The following is a 22,984-nucleotide window of genomic DNA, read 5'->3' as shown; positions in this document are numbered from 1 at the left end:
ACTTTGCACTTGAAAGGATGCCCGTTCAATTACGTTTTAACAGGTCTGACGTTACGGCTGTATCTAGGCTAACGGCTAACATGCTAACTATTATTTCTATGTCACTAGTGACTTGAAACAAATTTAGGACGATAGGAGACGGGTTGAAATAAACCGAAATTTCCCTTTAAGACTGAATGGCCAACTACATGCACCTGCTGGTTAGTAGGGTGAATCCAAAAAGCCAGACTAGTGCTTGAGAAGCTTTTTGCAAACTGATGTTCTCAGATAAATATTTAAAAAAAAATGTTCTAAATGGTCAAATTATTGCCTTATAAATGGAGCTTCTGTTCAGTATTCTTTCCTTTTCCTCATTTGAACTTCTGTCAGTTATATCTCAACTGGCAACTTCCGTGTGCACTGGGTTACTATCTTGATCAGCAATCTGGCCTCACATGAGCTGTGGTGAAACACAGCAAACAGCCTGTGGAGCTGCTTGTTACACACAGTGGTGTGACCCAAAATATTTCGCAGGTCTCCAGCAAAGTGACGTAGGTCCAGATGGAAAAAAAAGGCACCCCTGGCACAAATAGCTGCTGATGGGGATAGTACTGAAGGGTTTACACTGCGGAAAGAACACTGATGTATGTATTCCCCTAGTCACTGTCCAAGCACTTGCACAGCTCATGTAAATGATAACAAATTTGTTTTCTGTGACACAGCACTACAAGCACAGACATATAAACACAAGGTAGATAACACACAAAGACCAACAGTCGTAAACACACGCACGCACGCACGCACGCACGCACACACTAGAGAACAAGATCATTTCAGCTTGTGGTCAGAGCAGCAATGCAACATCGAGGGAAGTTCCGCCTGTTGAAAAGAGAAAGTGATGAAGGACACCACAGCAGGAAGAGATTATGCAGTGAAATCACCATGGAAACACGGACGTAATCTGACGAGGAAAAACATCTCCGAGCTCATTAGGATAAGTTTACATGACCAAATAACCTCTTTCAGGATCAGGACATACCCTCACCCTCAAACCCTAGGGACATCATCATCAATTTGAAGCAATTGTGGAGTTTTGTTTTCAATAAAACAAACACTACAAATAAAATAATTTAAAGATCCATATCTATCAGCATATTTTGTCGTCTTGAATACTGTGGTTTTAACAGGCTATTGAATTATAACTGTGTGTCCCACTTGGCATAATCTAATAGAAACAATAATGATGAAAACTTTTTGTTCATCCTGTAGGACAGATTTTGAGTCAAAGGTGACCTGTGCTTTTCTGTTTAGGAATAATTCTAGAAAGGAGGGAGGAAGGATGAAATGGAAGAGGGAGGGAGAGTGGGTGTGACACAGAATGTGGAAGGAAGTGGTTGCAAAAGTGAAAAGTCAAGACAAGGTCATCCGGGATGTAGACTGTGACGACACATCTGCAGAGAGTGAGGAGAAGAACAACAGGCTGTGCTCTATCCGTCCTTTGTTGCACAATTTTTGCATAAAACAGAAACTACAAAGTCAGATTTTTTTTTACTAGACGAGGCCTTTCTTCCCAAAAACACCCCCATAATACTCCCCCACTCATTAAATCATGTTGTTGTAACTGCTTTCGCTTTGTCAGGCTCACACACTCATACACACAAAGGTGATGAGTAACAACATTTTGCGAGTGTGTGGGCTAAGTTTTGGTGCACCTACAGGGTTATAGCTGCGGCCCACGCACAGTAACAGGTGGCCCATTTAGATTGAGAATATGATTGAGAGTGTTTGTGACCTTCACTGATGATAATGGGAAGGGTGATGGCTTCATGTGTAAAAGGAAAAACGTGGTACATTTACAGCGGGTGTGTTATTGTCATCACAGGAGCTACAACTCTTTACACTTATACCAGGAAGATAATGCTCCATCACAGTCAGTGTGTGTAATGTGCGGTTATTTTCACTCATGTACTTTTAGCACCTTTTTACCAGGTATTCTGTCTTTAACAGTTTCAGAGAAACTGATGGGTGATTCATGTAAAAAAAAAAAAGAAAAAAGAAAATCATCTTAAAAAGTTGAATCCTCCCTCTTACAACTAGGCCACTGGTAATGGTTACAGCCCTGTGATAAAGTTCTGGTAAACCCCAGTCTACATCTGTCTCTTGGCTTGTCACTGCAAAACTTCCATTTAAACTGCTATGGTTACAGGTCGTACTACAGGGGTCATCTTGCTTTTGTGTTTCTTGTTGCAGATTGTCACAGTTATTAGAATGTTGAATTCCTTAAGTATCCTGCCTGATCCTGCTTTTTAAACCCCCCCCCCTTTTACAATAGACCAATGTTTGTCCTTTTTAAGGGGAACAGGGGATTTTTTGGGGGAGTTTTTCCTTATCCGCTGCGAGGGTCAGAGGGATGTTGTATGCTGTAAAGCCCTCTGAGGCAAACTGTGATTTTATTTTATTTTATTTTATTTATAAAGCCCAATATATTTGTGATATCGGGCTTTATAAATAAAACTGATTGACTGAATTGATTGATAGCAGATCAACAGTATATGCAGTATATAAACAGTGTTTTTGTTAGGCGCCTATTCAAACTTTAAAAAATTTACAGTGTATAAGGGCTTACAACATTATGATGTTGTAAGTATGTGATGGCCATTCCCATGCTCAATTATGTCTCATAAATTGTTAATATTAAGGGCTACATTTCAGCATTTTTGACCACTAGAGAATGGATAAAAATGGTCAAAACCCCTCCAAAATACCAGATTAAGACACCAAGACCTTGAAGAACACCACATAAAAATCCATGCTGTTTTTTGGCATCCAAAACTTCTGACATTTGGAGATTTCTCTAAGAACTGCGTTTTTTTTTTTGCGATTGGATAGCGAGCACTTCTGTTCTGGGAAACTGCTGAGAAACTCCCTTATTGTTAATACATCCATGAAAGCCATATATCCTCTGAATGCGCGAGGTCTCTTCTTTGTGGTTGTAAAGTTTCATGAGACCGTGATTATCCTAGAGGTCACAATGGGTTATTTTACACAGTGAGGTCAAGTTAAAAATGGTCTCACTACAATGAAATGGCTACTATGTGGGCTAACATCATCACACACGAATAAAATTGGGCTCACTGAATCTACAAGACTCTCAGTTTTCCAGTCATACTCAATTTATACAAGTCCAAGACTGTGAAGAGATGCAACCTTGCAGAAATATTCCAATACAACAGGGGGAAATATCACATTTATAAATTATAATAAAAGCTGCATGGGATTAGCATAAAGTGGACAAGCCTAAAGAACCCCTTTTCATTCTGATATCTTGAAGAGAGAGGTCAAGGGACCCCTGTAAAAATAGCCATGCCAGTATTTCCCTGGCCAAAATTAGCTAGCCTAATTATAGAGAGTTATTTACCCCCTTCCCAGATCCTGCTTCATGCCGGTGCAGTGTTTCTGGGCAATGCTTATGTGTGTGTGATGCAGACTCACGCCATAGCCACGTTGCTGCCATCTATGATGATGTGTCTGAGATCCTGACGTCCAGGCTCATTTGGCAGCTTCAGAGTGTAGGGAGTCCTCAGTGACTGATGGAAACGAGCCAGTCCCGTCACCGGGGGCGCCGGGGGGTCATTTGCAGGGGGAGTCCTGGCTCCAACCCCATGAAACCCCATGTGGCTGATGGTCTGATAAGGAGAGGCCGAGGGCCGAATGATGGGCTGAGCTGACTGAGGAGGAAAATACACAAATGACTTTTAAAATAACAGAAAGACGAGGATGTGATTCATGACGTTAATCATGACAACACCCACACAAGTCTCGGCAATGAGTGGGCATGTTTCAAATCTCCTTCCCAGCTCTGTTATGAAAAGAATTGTGAGGGGAAGACTGAAAGAAATGACATCAATCCTTTTGATATCATAAAGTTTACACAATTGAACAATTACATTTTTTGTACTCTATGTGTATGTATAGTTTAAGTAACAAGGTTGGTCTAACAAATTCAAAACATATGCAACAAAACAAAAATCTGTATTAATGACGAGTCAGAAGAACTTTTCACCCAGTTTGTAATATGGGTAAGTTAACACCCACAGACTACAGTAGACAATGTATTGGATAGAGTTACTAAGCCGCCAGCTGGTAATGTCAAAATAAACGCCAACAGGGCGATGAAGACCCCATAGTGGAGGCCTTGTTGGATACAAAGGAGGTGATATACAGGATGGCAAACTTACAGGTCAAAGGTATTTATAAACTGGAAATATTGATTCAAAATGATGAAATCTATTCATAAATACTGGCATGTTTGTGCCATCTACTACAGGGTATATGCAGGAATCCTGAGGTTAATTTCAATACCTTTTTAAGACTTTTTTAAGACCTTCCAAAAAAACCTTAAGACCTCATCGCCACTTCAAGCTGTCGTTAGCAGCAACACATCTTTAACTTACTAAACAGCTGTAGTTTGCAATTAAATCTATGGAGCACAAACATACAACAGAACTCAGATAAGATGAAAAGGAATAAAGGTTGAAAGAAAAAATTAAACCAAAGCAAGTAACACAGCTCTACAGCTCAACATCAGCTATTCAAGGCCAACTTGCTGAAAACAACAACCTTATGGCTAGCCCCTTGCATGTGGGATTTAGGGCTGACCCAAAAACTTTGAAGCTTCGAAGCTTCGTTCGATGGCATGGGATTTGATTGTGAAAAAAAAAATTCAAATATTCGGCCTTTTTTTTCTCCCGTTTTTTTGGGGGGACCTTGAACGCAACACTACTCATGCCGTCCGTTTACGGTTGGTTTTTTCCCCCTTTAGCCATATGTAAACTCAAAGAACGAGAATTATTTATTTTATTTTTTTTAATCTTAATTCTAGGGTTGCAAGAAACTACCTTTTCGCCATAATTTGTAAGTTATTAACTTTTTTGGGATTTTTTTTTTTTTTTCCACTCAGCACACTAGTCGACAACCAGAAATGATTCATCAGTAGGAATGTAAGCCAAAACTGACTAATTGTGACGTAATTCTCTGACTACGGCTGTGTCAAATTCCCTGACTTTCCCAAGAAATTCAGAAGAGTCCGGTCCAGCAGGAGCCTTGGAAGTTAACCCCCTTAACACTGCGCAGTATGCTAAAAGCAAACCAATATACTGTAGATCTCCTCCAGACATATTTTAAGATACATAAAAATACTCTTATACTTGGAATGATATTGTGTACTTGATGTTCACAAATGTTAACTGCCTCACACAATTATGTCACCTGCTTCACTGAAAAGCCAATTCTCCATGTATGTGCACTGGAGTTTTTACGCAAAACTTGTATACGTTTCATATTGGACCATGATTAGCTTCCAAACAAGTTGTGATATCACAAATGACCTTGTCTATAAATGTCTTAAACTGAGATTTAAAGCCCCAATCCAGTGTATTTTGGCATTTTCATTAAGGCTGTCAAAATAATGCGTTCATTTTGATTAAATATTCACACAAAAAGTAATGTGTTAAAAACATAACGCTGATTAATCGCGTTCCATCGTGCCCTTTGACCTGGTGTGTCATTGAAGGCCACAGTGGCTTTGTTACATGATGGAGGCAGACGAGATAACGCTGCTTGGCTCCGTTAATGGAACATTTACATTTATTAAACACTCAATGGAACTGTTCATATGTGCACCGTACCGTAGGAATTTTTACATACCATCACACTTCAAGCCTGAAATATCACCTCAATGCAAAGCATTTAGCAGCGAACCTGTAGGTCCGAGCTAGCACTGCCTCTGTTGTGATCGCCAACAGCCAGCCACGTCAAGTCACACAGGCATTCAGACACAAACTGAGAAAGTCCACCTGTGACCGAGTAGCTAAAACCCTTGCAAAATGGACTTTTGGTGGTAGAGGACAGGGGGACAATTGTGTCCAAAATCTAGCAGCTTCACGATGACACATCTGCCAATGTTCATTTGAATTCAAGTCTTTTAAATACATTCACTGCAAAAGGTGATACGTGCGATTAATTTATATTAATTAATCACAGAGCATGTAATTAATTAGATTCATATTTTCTTAATTGCTTCACAACCCTAATTTTTATATTTCACATTTTCCTGACACTGTTGATTAGCCACCCTGCCAAATATTTTTGACAAATAACTTAATGTTTGTGTTTAAAGTCTAAAAAAGAAGTTTGCTGTTAAAATGGAAAGATGATGTATGATGGCAGTAGAAGCTGCGGGTCAAATGTCATCCTCCAAGCTGGCACAGGTGCACTGTCATGCCTCTTTGCATCTGAGCCCCAAACCAATAAACAGTGAGCTGGGAGTTCAACTTATATTTTGACTACACTGAAGATGTAACGAATGCCGACTGCTGGCGGGGCAAATGTGCTGCAAGATGCATCTATTTACTGGCTACGCCTTCTGACACATACAGTGCTGGGTTGTGAGTCACAAGAAAAAGAAGACGGTGAGTTTTTCTGTTTTGGGATTGTGTGGGATTTGTTTTTTCTGTTTCTGAACCCAGCACAGCACTGTGAAACTTCAGCTTTTCACCCAGTTTGTGTAATATGGGTAAGTTAACACCCACAGTAGACTATATTATTATTGGATAGAGTTACTAAGCAACCACCAGCTGGTGATGCCAAAATAAAAGCCAACAGTGTGATGAAGACCCCATAGTGGAGGCCTTGTTGGATACAAAGGAGGTGATATACAGGACGGCAAACTTAATATCAAAGGTATTTATAAATGGACTGGAAATACTGATTCAAATATGGGGGATTTCACTGATTTATTGTTGGTGTTGCGGAAATTAACAAACCAACTAGTTGCCCATATCAACTGCTATAAAGTTAAGCTAAGCAGTCGCCATTCCGAAGTAACTAAATTTGAGCAAACATTAGATTCATATTCATGCCGATTTCCTTTAAAGAGGTGGAAAAAAGATTCTCAACCTCATAACTTACGTTAGAGTGACCGGTATCGCTATCCATGCAAATATCCAATTTTATCACTATGATATGTATGCTAGAACGGCAATATCGTTGCCAGGGTAATGGATCATGTCTGACTATTAACCTCACTCGCATTCTCTATTTGAGAAAGAAGGTTTATCAACAAACAGGAAGTAACACTGGCTTGAGTGCAGCTTTAAGTTAAGCACAGACAAACTTTCGTTATTCAGCATATCAGCATGAAAATAGTCTTCTAATTTAACTCTGCCCATACGGGGGTCAGTGATCAAAGATGTAGTAAAAACAAGGAAAACTCCTAAATGAGTGGATGAGGACTTTAAGGTGATACCTACACTGGGGGTTGAAGCTAAGGAGGTGGTGGTGGCAGTCAGCCACTGAGGCGTGCTACGCAGCGCTGTCACGGTTTCAACTTTCACTGATCCTCCCAAAGTCTGTGTCCCGCCCCTTGACAGGTAGTCCCTCTGTGAGGCGCCGCCACCTCCCCGCGCCAAGTAGTCTGTTCGGGATCCTGACTGGGTGTCCAGGTGTGGCACTGTCATCATCCGGGATGTTCTACTATCCGCTGTTTTGGTATTCGTGGGTATGACGTCCTCGTCATCGTCAATGGTAATAACCTCATAGTTTCCTGCTCCTCCTTGAGCACTAGAGCTCCTCTTGATCGTGATGGCCTGAAATGAGATTTGGTTTTTGGCATTTCAAAATCTCTTATTCAGAAACAAATGAGACAACAATTTTTGAAAATTTAATTCTAAGCATCTTTATGACTTACACATTTGTACGCAGTCATCATCAATATGAAAACTTTCTTTATCAGTGTTAAATGTATCCATATTGTCAAGCCATAAGTGTGATGCTTTATAAATAAATCTGAGGCCAGCTTGATGAGCCGCAATAGGCATGATATGAGGTGACAGTGTGCGATGTGATGATGAAGATCCAGTAAGATGACTCATACGATATAAGGCAATTTATTGGAAATGATTTGAGATAAAGAGATCAGAGTACATGGTAGAAGGTAAAACGGGGAGAATGCGGCTTTATAGAAAACATTGATATGTGTCATGGGAGTTAAGATATGAGAGATGTAAATGTGATGTGGGGCGTTAGATTAAATGTGGATATCACAGGTGAGATGATTTGCTCTGTGATTTCAAACATAGCCAGGAACTTAAAATGGAGATTTGATCATTGATTAAATTTGGGTGTTTTATCAAAGGAAAAGAAGAAAAAGTAATGTTGAACTGAAAACCAACAATCCTTTTGTGAAGGGGATGTACCTGCTGAGTGCTGGTCTCACTGCCGCTGCACTGCCTCCGATGCCCCAGACCGTTGCTACTTCCTCCATGCTGGTTGGGCTTAATGTTCTCTTTAGACCTGCCCGGGTCCACCAATGCTCTGCTCAGCTCGCGCTCCTTCTCTCTGAATCGAGAAACTGTAGACGAGGACGACGATGAGGAGGGAATGTCTTGGGAGCGCACAGAGTTCAATTGTCTTTCTTTTTCCCCTCCTTTTGAACCGTCTTCACAGCGCTTGGTTTCCTCAACAATTTTTTCCAGAATGAGGAAGGTATCCTCTGTCTGTCCTGTCTCCTTGACAACACGCTCCACCACTTCCTGCTGGTAGCCCATGGTTCTGAAGAAGATGAGTTTTAACAAGGTTTCATTTGGCACTCAAGAGAAGTGTTGCAGAGTTGAAGGATAGGGTTACATTTTTGAATGCTGTCTGAAAACAATACTCACATGCCCAGTTGCCCACACACTGTACACTGAGAGAGTTATTGGTGGCTGTTATCCTTCAGGTCTCATTTTGTGCAACACTGTGCTTTAAACTTTAACCGAAGCTAATATAAGTCTGAGTTAGACAAAAAAATAGTGTTTTCCAAAATGATGGTCTTTTTAGTGTAAAATTCCCTTGTTTTTGTCACTATCCCACCACTACCACTAAGCAAGGAAAAACATTTACATCTTTAACACCTGAATTTAGGGTCATTTTGTCCGGACCAGCAGGAAAAAATTATATATTGTCTAATTTTAGTTCTGACTAATTTTAAACAAATCTAGAAGAGTAAACGCAAAGCAATATTGACTGACAGGCAACTTGTTGATTGTACAGTTTTGGAGAGTGTCATCCTGCATCTTCAGGACCCCTGTGTGCGGTGACTGACAGAAGTTTAGTAGCACTTTAATGCTTCTGATGTGTATATTTCTGGTCTTTTGTGTCACAAAGAGCTCACTGAGAAGTAACTGACTGTGAGCATTTTTAGTAAGCTATCACGACTTGAAAATGAAAATTGATCTCACGTAATGAAAAATGACTAACACAGAAACAGGACGAAAAGGAGGCGTCTTGTTCAGAAATTATTCAGGGCTTATTACTGTGGGAACACTGTCACACACTTAAACCTCATTTATACTCCCTTTACATAGAAAAACAGAGGTGTTTGTTTCAAATGTTGTAAACATCCCTGCCCTCATACATCCATGTATCTTTTATGATGGCCTAGATTCAGCTAATAGATGGCACTAGAGGGAGGAGTTAAAAGTTTCAGACATCAACAAATGGCCGATGGTGGAGGAGGTCGTCATAAATACCTTTAAGGGAGGTAGTATTGTAGATGGCGGTGTCTGTGAGGCCATTAAATATGTCCCGACATGTGGAAGGAGAATTCTTTTCAATTTATTACTGCTTCATTTGGTTTTGCCATTATTTAAATGTTTTTATCGTCTCCTACGTTCATATCTACACTGCCTCCATGATATCAAGTGGTACTAACTGCATTTTGTCTATATCAGTTAAGCTTTCAAAAAATGTGCGCAAATAAAGACGACATGAACGCAGGGTACAGCCTGAAGGCTCCGTCCATCTCTGACTCTATCTTATGTTGAGCATAAATGAGCCCTTAGACCTAATGAACTGACAATGTACACAAACATTGAATATAATCATGGCAGTTTTTACGGCTTCCAATCAGGAAAAATACCATAGCTGGCGTGCATACATTTTACCATGGTTACATATATGCATTAGCATAAGCTTTTATATGGATCAATTATAAGATTGCAAACAGATTTCCCAACCAGCAAATGAATTTATTAGTAGTTTAGCTTTCAAATCATGCTATAATCTCATATCTGTCATCATCCTGTGGTTGCTTCTATTGCTTTCACATCACAGCCAAACTGCACCAGAATCAGCTTGAAAGCAGACAGAGACTCGCATTTTCCAACCGGTCTTGTGACTCTCGTCTTGGTTGTTTGGTGCACACCAGGGTTTGATTGACAGCAAACCGTATTAACCCAGGAAACAGACTTGAGTTTGTCTTAATCATAGGTTTGAAGGCATCCTGACTTAGTCTGCTGAAGCCTCATATTAGCTTTAGCCGGACATTAATTAGAGTGTATTTTGCATGGAAAAGGGCTGTGGATTTTAAACCCCATCTTTACATTGAAATCTCATAGCTTCATGACCAGTATGGAGAGGAGGGACAATTACAGCAACTGTTCAGTCTTTCTATGCACATATGGGTAACTATCTATAACCCTGTATAGCCTGATACAAGACATGAATAGAAAATTTAATCACAAATTCAAACTGCCAATGATCTACTTGGCCAATGATTATGTATTCGGTTAATAAATAATTCCCTAAGCAGCCCTAATGTAACAAAGATTAGTTCCTTTGCAAACATTTCAAATTATTATGAGCTTTACCTGAAAAAATTGACCAAGCAGCGGAGGTTGGTTTCTGGGCTTACAGCCTCTCCGTCATCCGAGACTTCACTGGAGTCCAACATGATCACACCGACTACTGTGTTTGCTTTTCCTGAGGAGGAGAGGGATGACGAGGCAGAGGGGGTTTTGGATCTACAGCTGCTACTGCTCCCCCGGCCTTCTCTGTCCCTCTGTCGCTCCCTCTCTCTCGCTCTCTCCGGCGACTCGTCCCTCCGCTCCAGAGAGTACTGTCTCTTTGTGTCGCGAGTCTCGCTCTCAGATGAGCGCCGCTTGTGCGAGGGCCGAGTGCCGTTGAGCAGGACGGCCTCGGGACCTAAGCCTATCGCTCCTCCTGTTTTAATTACTCCGCTGACAGTTGCTGCTCCGCTCCCTTTCTCCTCAAAGCTGGTGCCCAGGATGCGGTTGGAGAGTTCTGTCACAGGGGTGCTACTCTGTGAGCGGTCCTGGTCGACCTCTGCCATGCTGGGATGCAGCGTCTGGTTGAGCTGAGCCTGGGAGGAAAACAGGAAACAACATCATATCAGTAAAGAAAGTACAGTAAAAGTTCCTCTCAAACATTTGCTATGGTCATGATTCATATTGTACTTCCCTGCGTGCCCTACATGGTTCTCCTTACCAAAAGTTTGTCACGGATGTTCTTTACTTACTGGACGGCTACCAAAATTATCTGACTTGATCTTAAACTTTCTGCTGTTCATTGCTTGCTCTGAATTAGAACAGCTGCAAACTGCCTAAAAGTAACACTTGGAAAGTAACACATAAAAGGCTTTAATAAACTTCATTCATGTTTTCAAGTTAAATCAATATATATTGAAGGTTTGAAGCTTTTAAAATGTACATTAAAAATTTTCTGTGGTAGGACTGATTTGTCACTGAAATATATTTCACCCCATACTCACATTAGTTTTAAGACTAGTAGGAATACTCAACCTTCTCATTGGACTAAAACATAGACAATCATTTCAGCTGGAAAAATACATGTCTCAAGCTTTGTTTAGTCTCAGAGAGGTTTAGTTCTTTGAGATTAGAGTTTTCTGTAGAATATAAACAAAAACAACCTGCATTATTGTGACTAATACAAAAAGGTATCCTACAGCCAAGGACAAACAGACCTTCACAGCAGTGGCGTGGGTGGAAAAAACAAAAAACAAAAAAACTGCACAGGCTTAGGGGTTTTGTTTTTAAAAGTCTACATTTCCCATCATCGTCCTGCTATTCAAAATCTACACAGGCTTGACATAACAGCCTCCAATATGCACCTGCTAGACATAACTGTGATAAGCCCTTAGAGTAAAAGGGCCCAGGTACTATTCCTGCTGTAGATCGGTGTTGCTCTTGATGCTTGATGATTTTTCACATTTCACTGGTAACTTATGCTACTGTGAAGCAGTTAGTTTGTCATGTTTCCTCATGAGCTACTGAGTAAGCTTTGGACTTTGACAATATCACCGATGATATTATCTCTCAACTTCATCCAGTCAGTCTTGGGGATTTCAATCAGACTGATGTGACACATTTTTTGATAACGTTGAAGACTGTAGTTCAAATGTTGCAAAATTGCTGCTTTTTAAGAGTTCAGAGAAAAAGAAAAACTTGTTTTGGTTTAAATCTGCTGTAGGATCTGCAGTTTTGAGCTTATTAAAATTCAGCACGAGCCTCAAAAATCTGATCCAGCAGCATCAGCTTCTTACTGTCTAGTTAATCTTTCTAACTCAAGTGTTCTGGTTTCTGCTTGTCTGTCTGCAGTCCAAGTAATATCGACCAATCAGGCAGGTAAACAGTACATGTGGAAAGGCTGAAATGCAGTCTCAGAATTGCCTATCATCTGACAGCAATTTTGCTTTTTTCTAGTTTTATTTAAGTTAGTGTCTGTTTATAGTGATAGCCAAAATGAGCGGTACAGAGGAAGTCTTGGCCTGGATATCCAGTTGCTACTCTGGATCTCCCAAAATATTGACCAACTTCAAGATTGCAGTGTACATAAAGTGCATATTTAAATTCCCAACATTACAGACGCACTGTCAAAGCAGAAGCCCACGCATAGCGCTGGGTCCAAATCCAGTGGCTTAGGCACTTACTGAATCCTCTGTGAAATTCCCTCTGCTGACATGTCAGCTGTTTCCACAAACCCAACAACCCTCTCTTTATCGCTCCATCGTTTATGTAGCAAACACACACAACAGCCAGTTCTTGCAAATGTCAACTCTCAGTGTGAGGAGCCACTGGAAAATGCCTCCAGGCCTTGCAACAGATTGCATCTTTTTCCTTACTGTACTTGATCCACTTGAACTGATCATACAGTCATCTAGAAAAGCAAGAGGATTTTTCTGAGATGGGAAAATAACACCAGTACACATTGGTTGAGTAGCCCGTAAAGGGCAGACAAATCTGATGGTGTCCCTGCAGACTCTGGAGTAGGAGCTACTGGGGATAAAGCCAGCCATGGTGGTGGCTGTCAAGTCTACAGTCCTTCTCCTGCTGTATTATATAGTTTCTTTTAAGCCAAATCCCCACTTGTTTTGGGCACTCTTTGCTCTTCCAGTCATGGTTTCTTTAAATATCTCACCATGGACATTTACATTAACATTTTTATCATCTAACTTAATAAGTGCCATTTTTTTTTTTTAAATTTCACTGCAAAATCTGAGTATTTCCAAATCTCAACCCATTGAGGCACTTGACGACAGCGAATGCACGTAAACATTTTCACAAGCAACTGCTAAATGTCAACCCTGCCCATGCTTACATTGCAGACTGTTTATTGGCTACAATATACTGGTGACATCTCCAGACAACAAATCACATTCATAAAAATACCAATATTTAACTGGCTAAGCCTGTAGTCAGTCTGGCTAGGCCTGGGCCTATCCAGGTATACCCTTGGCTATGCACCTGCTGCACAGATAAGAGCAAGAAGAAAATGTACTTCAGTCACAGTGAGATATATCACTTCAAAACATCTAATTAAGACAATAACTTAAGGATGTTCATCTGTAAGCTCAACTGAATCCTTGCATCTCAGCTGCAAATGCAGAATTTGTAGTTTTTTGGCTGAGCTATGGCAGAACACATGCTCTGGATGCTCTGGAGACCGGAATAGGACACCTCACCTTTTAAAATCTAAACTCTCACAAGCCGCTGAGGAATCATACAGTATGAGGTTATAATCCCAACAACCCAGCTGATACATTTTACTGTTTTCTAAATTTGCTGCTGTTGTTCAAAGGCACTCTAGGGAATTTAGCTGGACACAGTGGTTATGCTGTATTGTAATAATTCATTTTCAAACAGGTACACACTAACCAGGGAGGATGTGTTTGTGGTAGTGGGGCTATGAGCCAGTCCCAGTAACTCTTCCTTCAGGGCACTGGGCAGCAAAAGAAGCTCCATAGTGTACTTATCATCCCTTTCCTCCACAAAGGACTTGAACGCTCGTTTCACTGCTGGTTCTCTGTCACTCGGTAGACTTCGCTTCTCCTAGACACAACACACAAACACACAGATATTCAATGAGACGAAGAAAGTTGCTGTAAAGATTTCTCTAGTAGATTTATGGTCAAAATACTTATGACAGATGTACAAAACAGCAAAGGTGGCTGAACAGTCCTCTGCCATGAAAGCTCTCAGGTTGACTGGACTAACAACTATATAGTAACATGGTGTAAAATCACAGATTATTAGTTCCCCTACCTGGAATAATGCTACAAATTGCTGAACTCTGCTCTGGGCCATCACAACTGGTTCAGCACGGCCCAACAACCGCAGACGGCCTGGCTCAGGCACCACAACCTCAGCACTTGTGTCCCGTATGAGCCTGTCCAAGAAGAGGCCCCGCGCACCAGCAAAAATACAGTGCATGTCCACTGGGTACCGCTCTTCTTTCTGCAGCTCTGGGTCACAGAGTCCTCGAACATATTCCTGCATGACAAAGAGAAGTGATAGAACTATGATTATTATATATGATGGTACGGTTTATTGCAGTTTGACAAACAAACTCTGGGGGAAAAAAACACAACAAAAACACAAATTTTAAAATGAAAATCATCTGGTCAAAACTACACTAGCCAAGAATTTTGGTGACCCATGCTCCTAAAAACACATCTGTGATGTCTGCAAAATTCAGGATGAAACATATCAAGCAAAAGGAAATATATCTATTATACAGGGATAGTGCCAAAGTTGCTTGTATGCTCTCCCTAGTTGAACAGACAGACAGACAGACAGACACGCACGCACGCACGCACCCACGCACCCACGCACCCACGCACGCACACACACACACAGGCCCCTGCACCTCGCTGTCGATTAGTAGAGCTGACACGTGCTGAAACTAAACACTTGTGATTGATTCAGGGAATCTCCTGGCTATGGGATGTCCGCATGAATCAGCTGCAGGTGGGTGTGGTAACTTCAGATACTGTGTCACATTTCTTAAGCATTAATAAAGAAAGAAGAAGAAAACTCAGTGCTGAGAATGTAAAATGACTCAACTATGACACAGCGTGACAGAAAGAAAGAAAGGATGTCAGACATGAACAGGCACCAGCTTACAAATATTTGGGTGTGGCTTTTAAAATCAGACAATCAATAAAATGAGGTGGGATTTCCAGTAGGTTTGGCCCTGAGCCCTCTGCAATAATCAGACCTCTGATTATGTGCGTCATGGTTAATGACCTTAGAGCTTACCCAACAACTCTCACCATGTATTTCAAATCATATTAAACAGCAGCACACACAGACAGGCAGTGCGTTCTGGGTTAATACTCGTCTAATGGCAGTTAGGGACCTCTCTGGTAAAATCCCACCACATCACAATGATCAACAGAATATAAGTAGCTCTAGTGATTATTGGTTGTATTTTAGCTTTATTTTGAATTATGCTTTAAAGAATCAATGGGCAACTTCTCAAACCAAAGTGGTGTGCCTGACTGGATCGAAACTAATTTTGACAGAGGGGCCTCTGAGACCTAAAAGCTACTTGCATCAATCTCCCCCCTTTGTGTAGTCACAGCCAAAATACACTACAAAAGCAAAATATGACATTCAGGTATAAGAAGTAAATACTTGGCTGCCAATAAAGCAGAATAATACACTCAGTCAAAAACTGTATTGTGCTTTCTGGAAGTGAAGCAGACAGCTTTTCATAGCCGACTTGATAATGCTGTGAGAATCAGCTTCAAATTGTTGCAAATCGTAGAAAGAGAAAATAACAATCAGGACTACTTTCTCTCATATGCAGCATTTTTCTAGTGGTTGAAGTTATACGCAACTTGTGAAACTACATTACAAGAAAGGTTGTTATGGGAACAATGGCAGTGATTTCCCAAACTAGAGGAAGCACCAACAGAACTTGGTAATGTTATGCAGGAAACCATTCATGATGACTGTGTCATCCTCATCATGAGCTGAACAGACTGACAGTAAAATTACCATTTCCACATCACATTCTCGGTTGACTGGCAGAGCTCGGAACAGCTGGTTACAGGGGGAGCAACTTATGAACTAAAGAGAGACTCATGACACAAGATGCAGAAGTGTGACAGATACTCTTGAATGGGAAATCACACAGGAATAAATAAATGCCACAGATGTTAACAGCTATTTTACATATTTAAGTGTAATGTCTACTCTCTAAATGCAGCTCAGGCCCAGACGCCTTTTAAACTGATTGTTGTTATGAAGTTAACTTTTGTGTCAGATGGTGTGATTCAGTCATTGTGAGCTCTATTTATTTAGGAGTGCTACCACACTGTCCCCCCACTTCTAGATGTGAAATATGATGGTTTTGATCCAAGATGGACCAGGAGGAGCATTTGAAGCAGTTAACAAATGCAATGCATTTATTTCATCATGACTGATTCCTTCAAAAATAAAAAATAAAAATCAAACTAAATGTATGATACACAAAATAAAGACATAATGAAATATTGCCTATTCATGACTACTTGATAGATGACTATTGTAATCACAAGTTCATTATGTATCTAAATGCCAGATACAATTCTACAATAAATCAGCAACAACAAAATTTCCTATATGGACATCCCCAGGGCCTGAATCCTGTAAGATGATAGTTTGTGGCCAGAAAATATATTAAGAAATTATGGTTGCGTAACCGATACTAGCCCATACACAGTCCTTGATATCTACATCCTCACAATAAGGGGTATTCTGCAATAATTGAGTAAGAAAGTCTTACAATATGTTGTAATATCTGTGCACATATTCCCATAAATGGCAAAATATTTTTTTAATGCTACAATGTATGACATGTATGATGCAGACAAAAAAATACAGCAATATATTGCGATTTATAGATACATTATGTTTACTTCTCATACTGCAGACAACTTATTTATTTTCTGTCACTTTGAACTTTTGCTTGTTTATGGTGGCAAAACACTATGCACTTTGTTATAATGTTTTTCTCTGCTCAGCTGTCTGATAAAATAAAAAATCTTATGTCAATTTAAATTTTAAGTTTGCATATCATGATGGGGGGTGGACAGCTTCAAGTACCTTGGTGTCCACATCACAAAGGGCCTGACCAGGGTGCTGCGTACTGATTCAGTGGTAAGAAAGGCATGGCAGAGACCGTTTCACCTTAGACGCCTGAGGAAATTGCGGGTATCCCTTCAGACACGCTGGAATTTCTACTCCTGCATCACTGAGAGCTTCCTGACAAGGGACACCACTGCTTGGTACAGAAACAGCAGCCAACAGGACTGCAAGGCCCTGCGAGGAGTGGTTTGTTCAGCTGAATTTGATTTCAAGAGACAAATTAACTGATAAATTGAAAAAAATTTGTTTTGTTTAACAGTATTGTATAAACATGTGAAACAGTGTGTTATGAACTGCATGGAGTCCAAGTTCTGTTAACACAAACACAACATGTAAATATTAGGGGTGTAACGATACATCGATCCACATCGATACATCGATTCATTGATTAACGATCCGATTATATCGATGCAAAATCAAAACATCGATCCATATCGTCATCTTAAAGATACACACTTATTTTTAAATTCACATAGCACGTCTGTGTCACCATTTCTGGGCAAGCACGCCTCCGCTCAAACAACAAACAGAGTTCAGAAATAAAATGGTCAAATCATATTCTAGTTGTTGTTGTGAGTTGATGTAAGTGATTGTGTTAGATGGGCGTTGTTGTGAGTTGATGTAAGTGATTGTGTTAGATGGGCACATGATATAGCGTCATATCGATCGCAGGCTCCTGAATCGAATCGAATCAAAATCGTATGGTGACAGACTTTGTGATATTGGCAAACATCGTATCGTCATCCAAACAAATCGATATAATATCGTATCGTGATGAAGCTGGTGATTTACACCCCTAGTAAATATATGCTTATATCTGAATGTGCAGCACAAACAGCCATGAAATAATAAATATCATATTGAAACTGAAATGACCTGTCCATGTCCACAGGTGTGACTGTGTTCATGACATTCTGTGGCTTAACTGTTGGCCAGTGACAACTTTCAGGCTGACATTATGACAACAAAATCAAATGTCATAAGATTTTTTTCCTAGACACCACAATGTCAATAGTGTGGTGATACACTGGGAACGTTATGACTATTGTTGCTTTCATAGACTATCTGATCTAAATTAAGTGTGGGTGATATTATGCAGGAGAAAACACCGTTTGTGCTGCGGATGTGAAAGAGAGACAGACTTTATTTAATCTATGATAATAGCTACAAATTCAACAAAGATAACTTTGTGGCGAAACCTTTACAGGCCAGTAAAAACAAAACTAAAAACACTACAATGTCAAGGCCAGATCTAATCTCAATACGACACCCCCTCCCAGCTCTGATGTTATATAGGTTGATATGTTGGTAAGGTGTGTGATAAAACTGCAGAGACAGGTGCCAATCACCTGACACTGATACACCTGTTCATCAGCCACTAGCAGGCAGACAGTCAGCGGTGCCGCCAGCGTGGTGGTTGTTATATCTTTGATAAAAACAGCTGTGTCACAGTGGACTGCTGGCTAATCTGTAGAAAATGCAAGTGAAACAGTAAAACAGGACCTCACCTTCGCCTTCGACACGTCGTCTCTGTTTCCTCTGAGCTGCAGCCATATCTGCCGTGATGTTTTGCTACCGTGCGGCTGTCCTGTGTGGTCCAAAAGACCAATAATGGTGAACGTTACTTTAAAAACCTGCTCCACTCGAGGCTTGGCACATTTCAGCTCGTCTTCTTTATCCTCTAGCACCGTAAACTCGTCCACTGTGGGGGCCTCTAGCTGCTGCCTCGCGGCTGACGCAGGGAGCCTGCTGGTCGGCTGCTCAGGGCACGTTAGCTCGGTGACTCGTCTCATTCCGAGGAGGGGCCGCGTTGTTGACATTCCGCCTCTCGGTCTGACCGTCGCTCCCGACAACGACGTCTCAATATTCAAACCTCTCGGTGCTGTTAGGAGCCTTTGGCGTTTTCATGGTCTCTTTTGGTGTGTACTCCAGAGCAACGAGGCGACGTTTACAGTGTCTAACGATATGAACACAGAGGTAGAGCTAGCTTAATAACTCGGAAGCCCCGAGTGACGTATCCGGAAAGTCCCAGTGATTGCGTCATCAAAACACGACAGTGAAGTGTGCTCCTCACGGCGATGGTTATCTGCAGTGGTGGATGAGGTATATATTTTTTTTGCGTAAAAGTAGCAACACGTGAGTAGAAATACTCTGTTACAAGTTAAAGTCGTGATATTAAAATTGTAAATGTACAAAAGGTTCAACCTCTGAAAAACTGTGTTGTTCGTCTTCCTCTCTGCATTGTTTCCCTTCTTATGGATTGTTACAACTTTGTTTGTTTTTTTGTTTGTTTTTGTCTTTGGTTGTTGTTGTTGTTGTAAAGCGCCTTTGAGTGTACCAGAAAAGCGCAATTTAAATCCAATGTATCATTGTTATTATGATTAAAAGTATAAGCATTACAGTATACTAATACCAGAAGTAAAAGTGCTTATACAGAATCACTTCATGGTAAAGTCGGACCATTTAGGACATATGATGGGACATAAGATAAAATGGAATAAAAAAACCCGCATGTTTTTAGGCTACCAGGTGCCATTAAATCATAACTTAGGCACACACACACACACACACACACACACATTCATTGTAGACAATAAAGCACCAAGGAAACAGGAAGTAAAAGAACAGGGAATGCAGGGCAGAAAGGTTGGACAATCTGTTTTGATGAATAGCCAAATGTTACATGAATTATTTAATATATTAATGACTGAACTGATAAATGGATTTAAACATTTAAAAAAATAAACAAACACGAGTGACCCATTTAACCTGAACATGTCATTAGAGTGAGGTAAGGGTACTTAATGTGTTTGAAGGTCCAAAGTTTCTACAATAATTTACTTAGCGACATATTTTTCGTAGAAACATAGCAGAGAACCATTAAAATTTCTAAAAGTAACACTTGAAGTAGTAATCAGAGTTTTAGGTGGTTTTCTTGGTAATCTACCAAAAGTGTCTCAAATGACCTGACTTCACCCCTAAAGTCTGATATAGATAGCTACGAAAGTCTGATATCATCATTCATTTGTTGATTATATTTTGTATTATTAATCGGAATCCTGGAAATAACTGAAGTGATCAAATAAATGTAGTAGTGTAAAACATTTACTTTTTCCCTCTGAATTGTACTTGAGTGATACATTATAATATTGCAGAGAACTCAAGTACAGTACTTATAAATGTTATTATTACTTTCCACCATTGTATATCTGTTACGGTATTGTGAAAACAAACTATAAAACATAGACGCACAGTGACTTATATTCTTACGACATCAACACCTTCGATGTAGATCGTGTGAGATCAGACTGTCAGTTCTCAAAAACCAACAGTAGGTGTTGAGACTATTCTATGTGAGAATATGAGCAGTCGATGGTTGCTTGATTGAGTAAGATAAGCGAGTGTGCAGCTGTGCAGGCCCTGACAGGCCACACAATCCAAAATCATTACAGTACCCAGTACAGCATGAGGCAGCAGTTATAACAACCTTTGACTGGCTTTTTCAGCTCTGCTCACTGGGTGTTAAGGTAGGATTACCAATTTGGCATGTAAGCAACTGTTCCTGGGACAGCAACAAACCCAGATTAACAGCATAGTTTTGGTAATTTGATTACTTTCAGTTTACATGACTAAAGAAAAATATCAGCAAACCTAGGTCATGTGTTATACATAATTATATGGCCATGTTTTTTTGAAGGACCCTGTGTCAATATGTAGTTTAAGGTCATAAAATGGATAGCCTACATATTCTAATTAAGTTGCGTCTAATCAAATGACTATAAACAAACGCAAAATTTTAGAGCACAGGAGTGCTAGTTGCACTGGACTCAGTGCAAACATAGAGACAAGAAGATACATGTGCACTGTGCACAGAGTAGATTTTTGCCCAATAAAGGGATCGAAAAATAGAAACTCCATGTGCCAGATCATTTTTATGAAGGACCAGCATGGTGTTGCTGTCTGTCAATCTCTTAATTTACAATATTTCACAACAAAACTCAGTAGTTCCTACAGATTACAGGAACTGATGCTGCATGTAAAGGCCATAAGCATGAATACTGCAACGACAAACAGTCCGTACATCACTGCACAGAAGCTTTTAATAGATAGATAGTAAGGGTGAATAAAAATGAAATTTACTACCAAAGTGGACTAAATGTGGACTAAGTTGGACATGTGCTGGAAGTGGTCATATTATGAAATACCAGATCCCCACCATGTGTGAAGAAAGCAGACAGTAAAATACAATACGTCAGAGGTATATTGGAAGTCACAAGTATGAGGGTTGACTGAAAAGTTTTGAGCCTAACTCAGAAAATGGGTCGCTAGGTTAGTCACATGATTATTTTTTATAATCTACCACCTTTTGTTTTTGTCATTAAACCTATTCATGTTTCAAACTCTTTGTTTTATGTTTGCAGATTTTTGAAGTGAATAGTGGTCAGTGATTTGTTGTTGTATCACGCTGTGATCAAATATCTTCATCTCAAAGGAATGTCATCATCTGAAATTTATCAAGACATGCTCGATACTTTACATGACAATGCCCCTTCATATGCCACAGTCAAACGCTGGGTAGAAGAATTCAAGCGCGGCAGGGAGAGTGTTTAAGATGAGTCGAGGTCAGGGAGAACATCAACTGCTACCACCAAAGAAAACCTTGACCTTGCCCTTGACATGATCATCCAAGATCGCCAATTGTCAATACGTCAAGTAGCAGACAGGTTGGGCATCTCACAGGAGCGAGCAGATCATATTCTGAAAAATGAGCATGGCTTCTTAAAAGTTTCCGCTAGATGGGTCCCACGTCTTCTGACTCCTAAGCAAAAATGCACTCGTTGCACCATGTCGATGAACAATTTGGAAATGTCAAGTCAAGATTGTATTTTCAAATCCAAGTGAAGTCACAAGTCACTGGAGTTAAAGTCCAAGTCAAGCTGCAACTCGTTTTTGATTTTGTCAAGATGAGTATAAAGCCATCAAATTTGTGACTCGAATTTGACTCAAGACCACACCTCTAGGGCACATAATACACCCCTTATTATTTCTCCATATGTGAAGTAGCATTATGTTGGAGAAACTCTGGAAGAATTGGGGACTACACACATATCTTGCGGGACCGCCCAAGAACTAAAGGGTTCTGGAAAAGTGGTAAAGAAGAATTGACAATATTATAGAAATTAATGTCTCTCAGATCCATCATTTTGTGAGGATATTTATAAAGATATATGGTACTGATCAGGGATATATATTGCAAATACTTGTATGATTGACAAGAAAATGTGAACTGTGAACCATAAGAATGCAAAACCACCACAGAGACTCAAACAGGTTTTCTCAGTGCACATTGGACCGAATGACTGCAAGTCTGCAACTGAAAATGGACACTTTTATAGAAAGGTGGACTTTATCTATTTATGCCAAGTATTCATACTTGTAGTATACCAGGAACAATACACAGGACAATTTTTTTGCGCATCAGTGTGTGCGTTATTCTTACTGAACACTTATACTCGTGTTACTTCCAATACGTAGATATCTCTTAGTGCAGTGGTTCCCAACTGGTGGGTCATGGTCCAAAATTGGGTGGAGGGCCCATTCTGAAAGGACCACAAGTGACTCGCAAATGTGTCAAGTGTGTAAAAAACACACTTAGAACTTTTATTTTGAAGGGCTGTTTTCTGCTGTAGAGTGAGTCATTAAAAGCCAGCTACTTGACAGAGACAGAGAACTGG

At 40.2% G+C, this 22,984-nt stretch overlaps 1 protein-coding gene across 1 annotated transcript in view; it reads right to left on the bottom strand.

Annotated features, from left to right (window-relative positions):
• n4bp1 (nedd4 binding protein 1) overlaps positions 1-19,263 on the bottom strand; it is a 28,934-nt gene extending 9,671 nt beyond the window's left edge. The window contains exons 1-7 of the mRNA XM_050072391.1: positions 18,758-19,263; positions 14,379-14,606; positions 13,992-14,165; positions 10,668-11,179; positions 8,235-8,589; positions 7,290-7,625; positions 3,472-3,707 (exon numbers count right to left, since the gene is read on the bottom strand). Of these exons, the coding sequence (XP_049928348.1) occupies positions 3,472-3,707; positions 7,290-7,625; positions 8,235-8,589; positions 10,668-11,179; positions 13,992-14,165; positions 14,379-14,606; positions 18,758-19,069 (2,153 nt within the window). The 5' untranslated portion in view covers positions 19,070-19,263. The remainder of the gene's footprint in view (positions 1-3,471; positions 3,708-7,289; positions 7,626-8,234; positions 8,590-10,667; positions 11,180-13,991; positions 14,166-14,378; positions 14,607-18,757) is intronic.
• Positions 19,264-22,984: the final 3,721 nt, after the last annotated feature.

Source organism: Epinephelus moara, chromosome 20 (genome assembly GCF_006386435.1).
Source record: "Epinephelus moara isolate mb chromosome 20, YSFRI_EMoa_1.0, whole genome shotgun sequence".
In the NCBI taxonomy this organism is placed as follows: Eukaryota; Metazoa; Chordata; class Actinopteri; order Perciformes; family Serranidae; genus Epinephelus; species Epinephelus moara.
The sequence above is the reverse complement of the archived record's forward strand: the minus strand, read 5'-3'. Positions and strand labels throughout refer to the sequence as shown.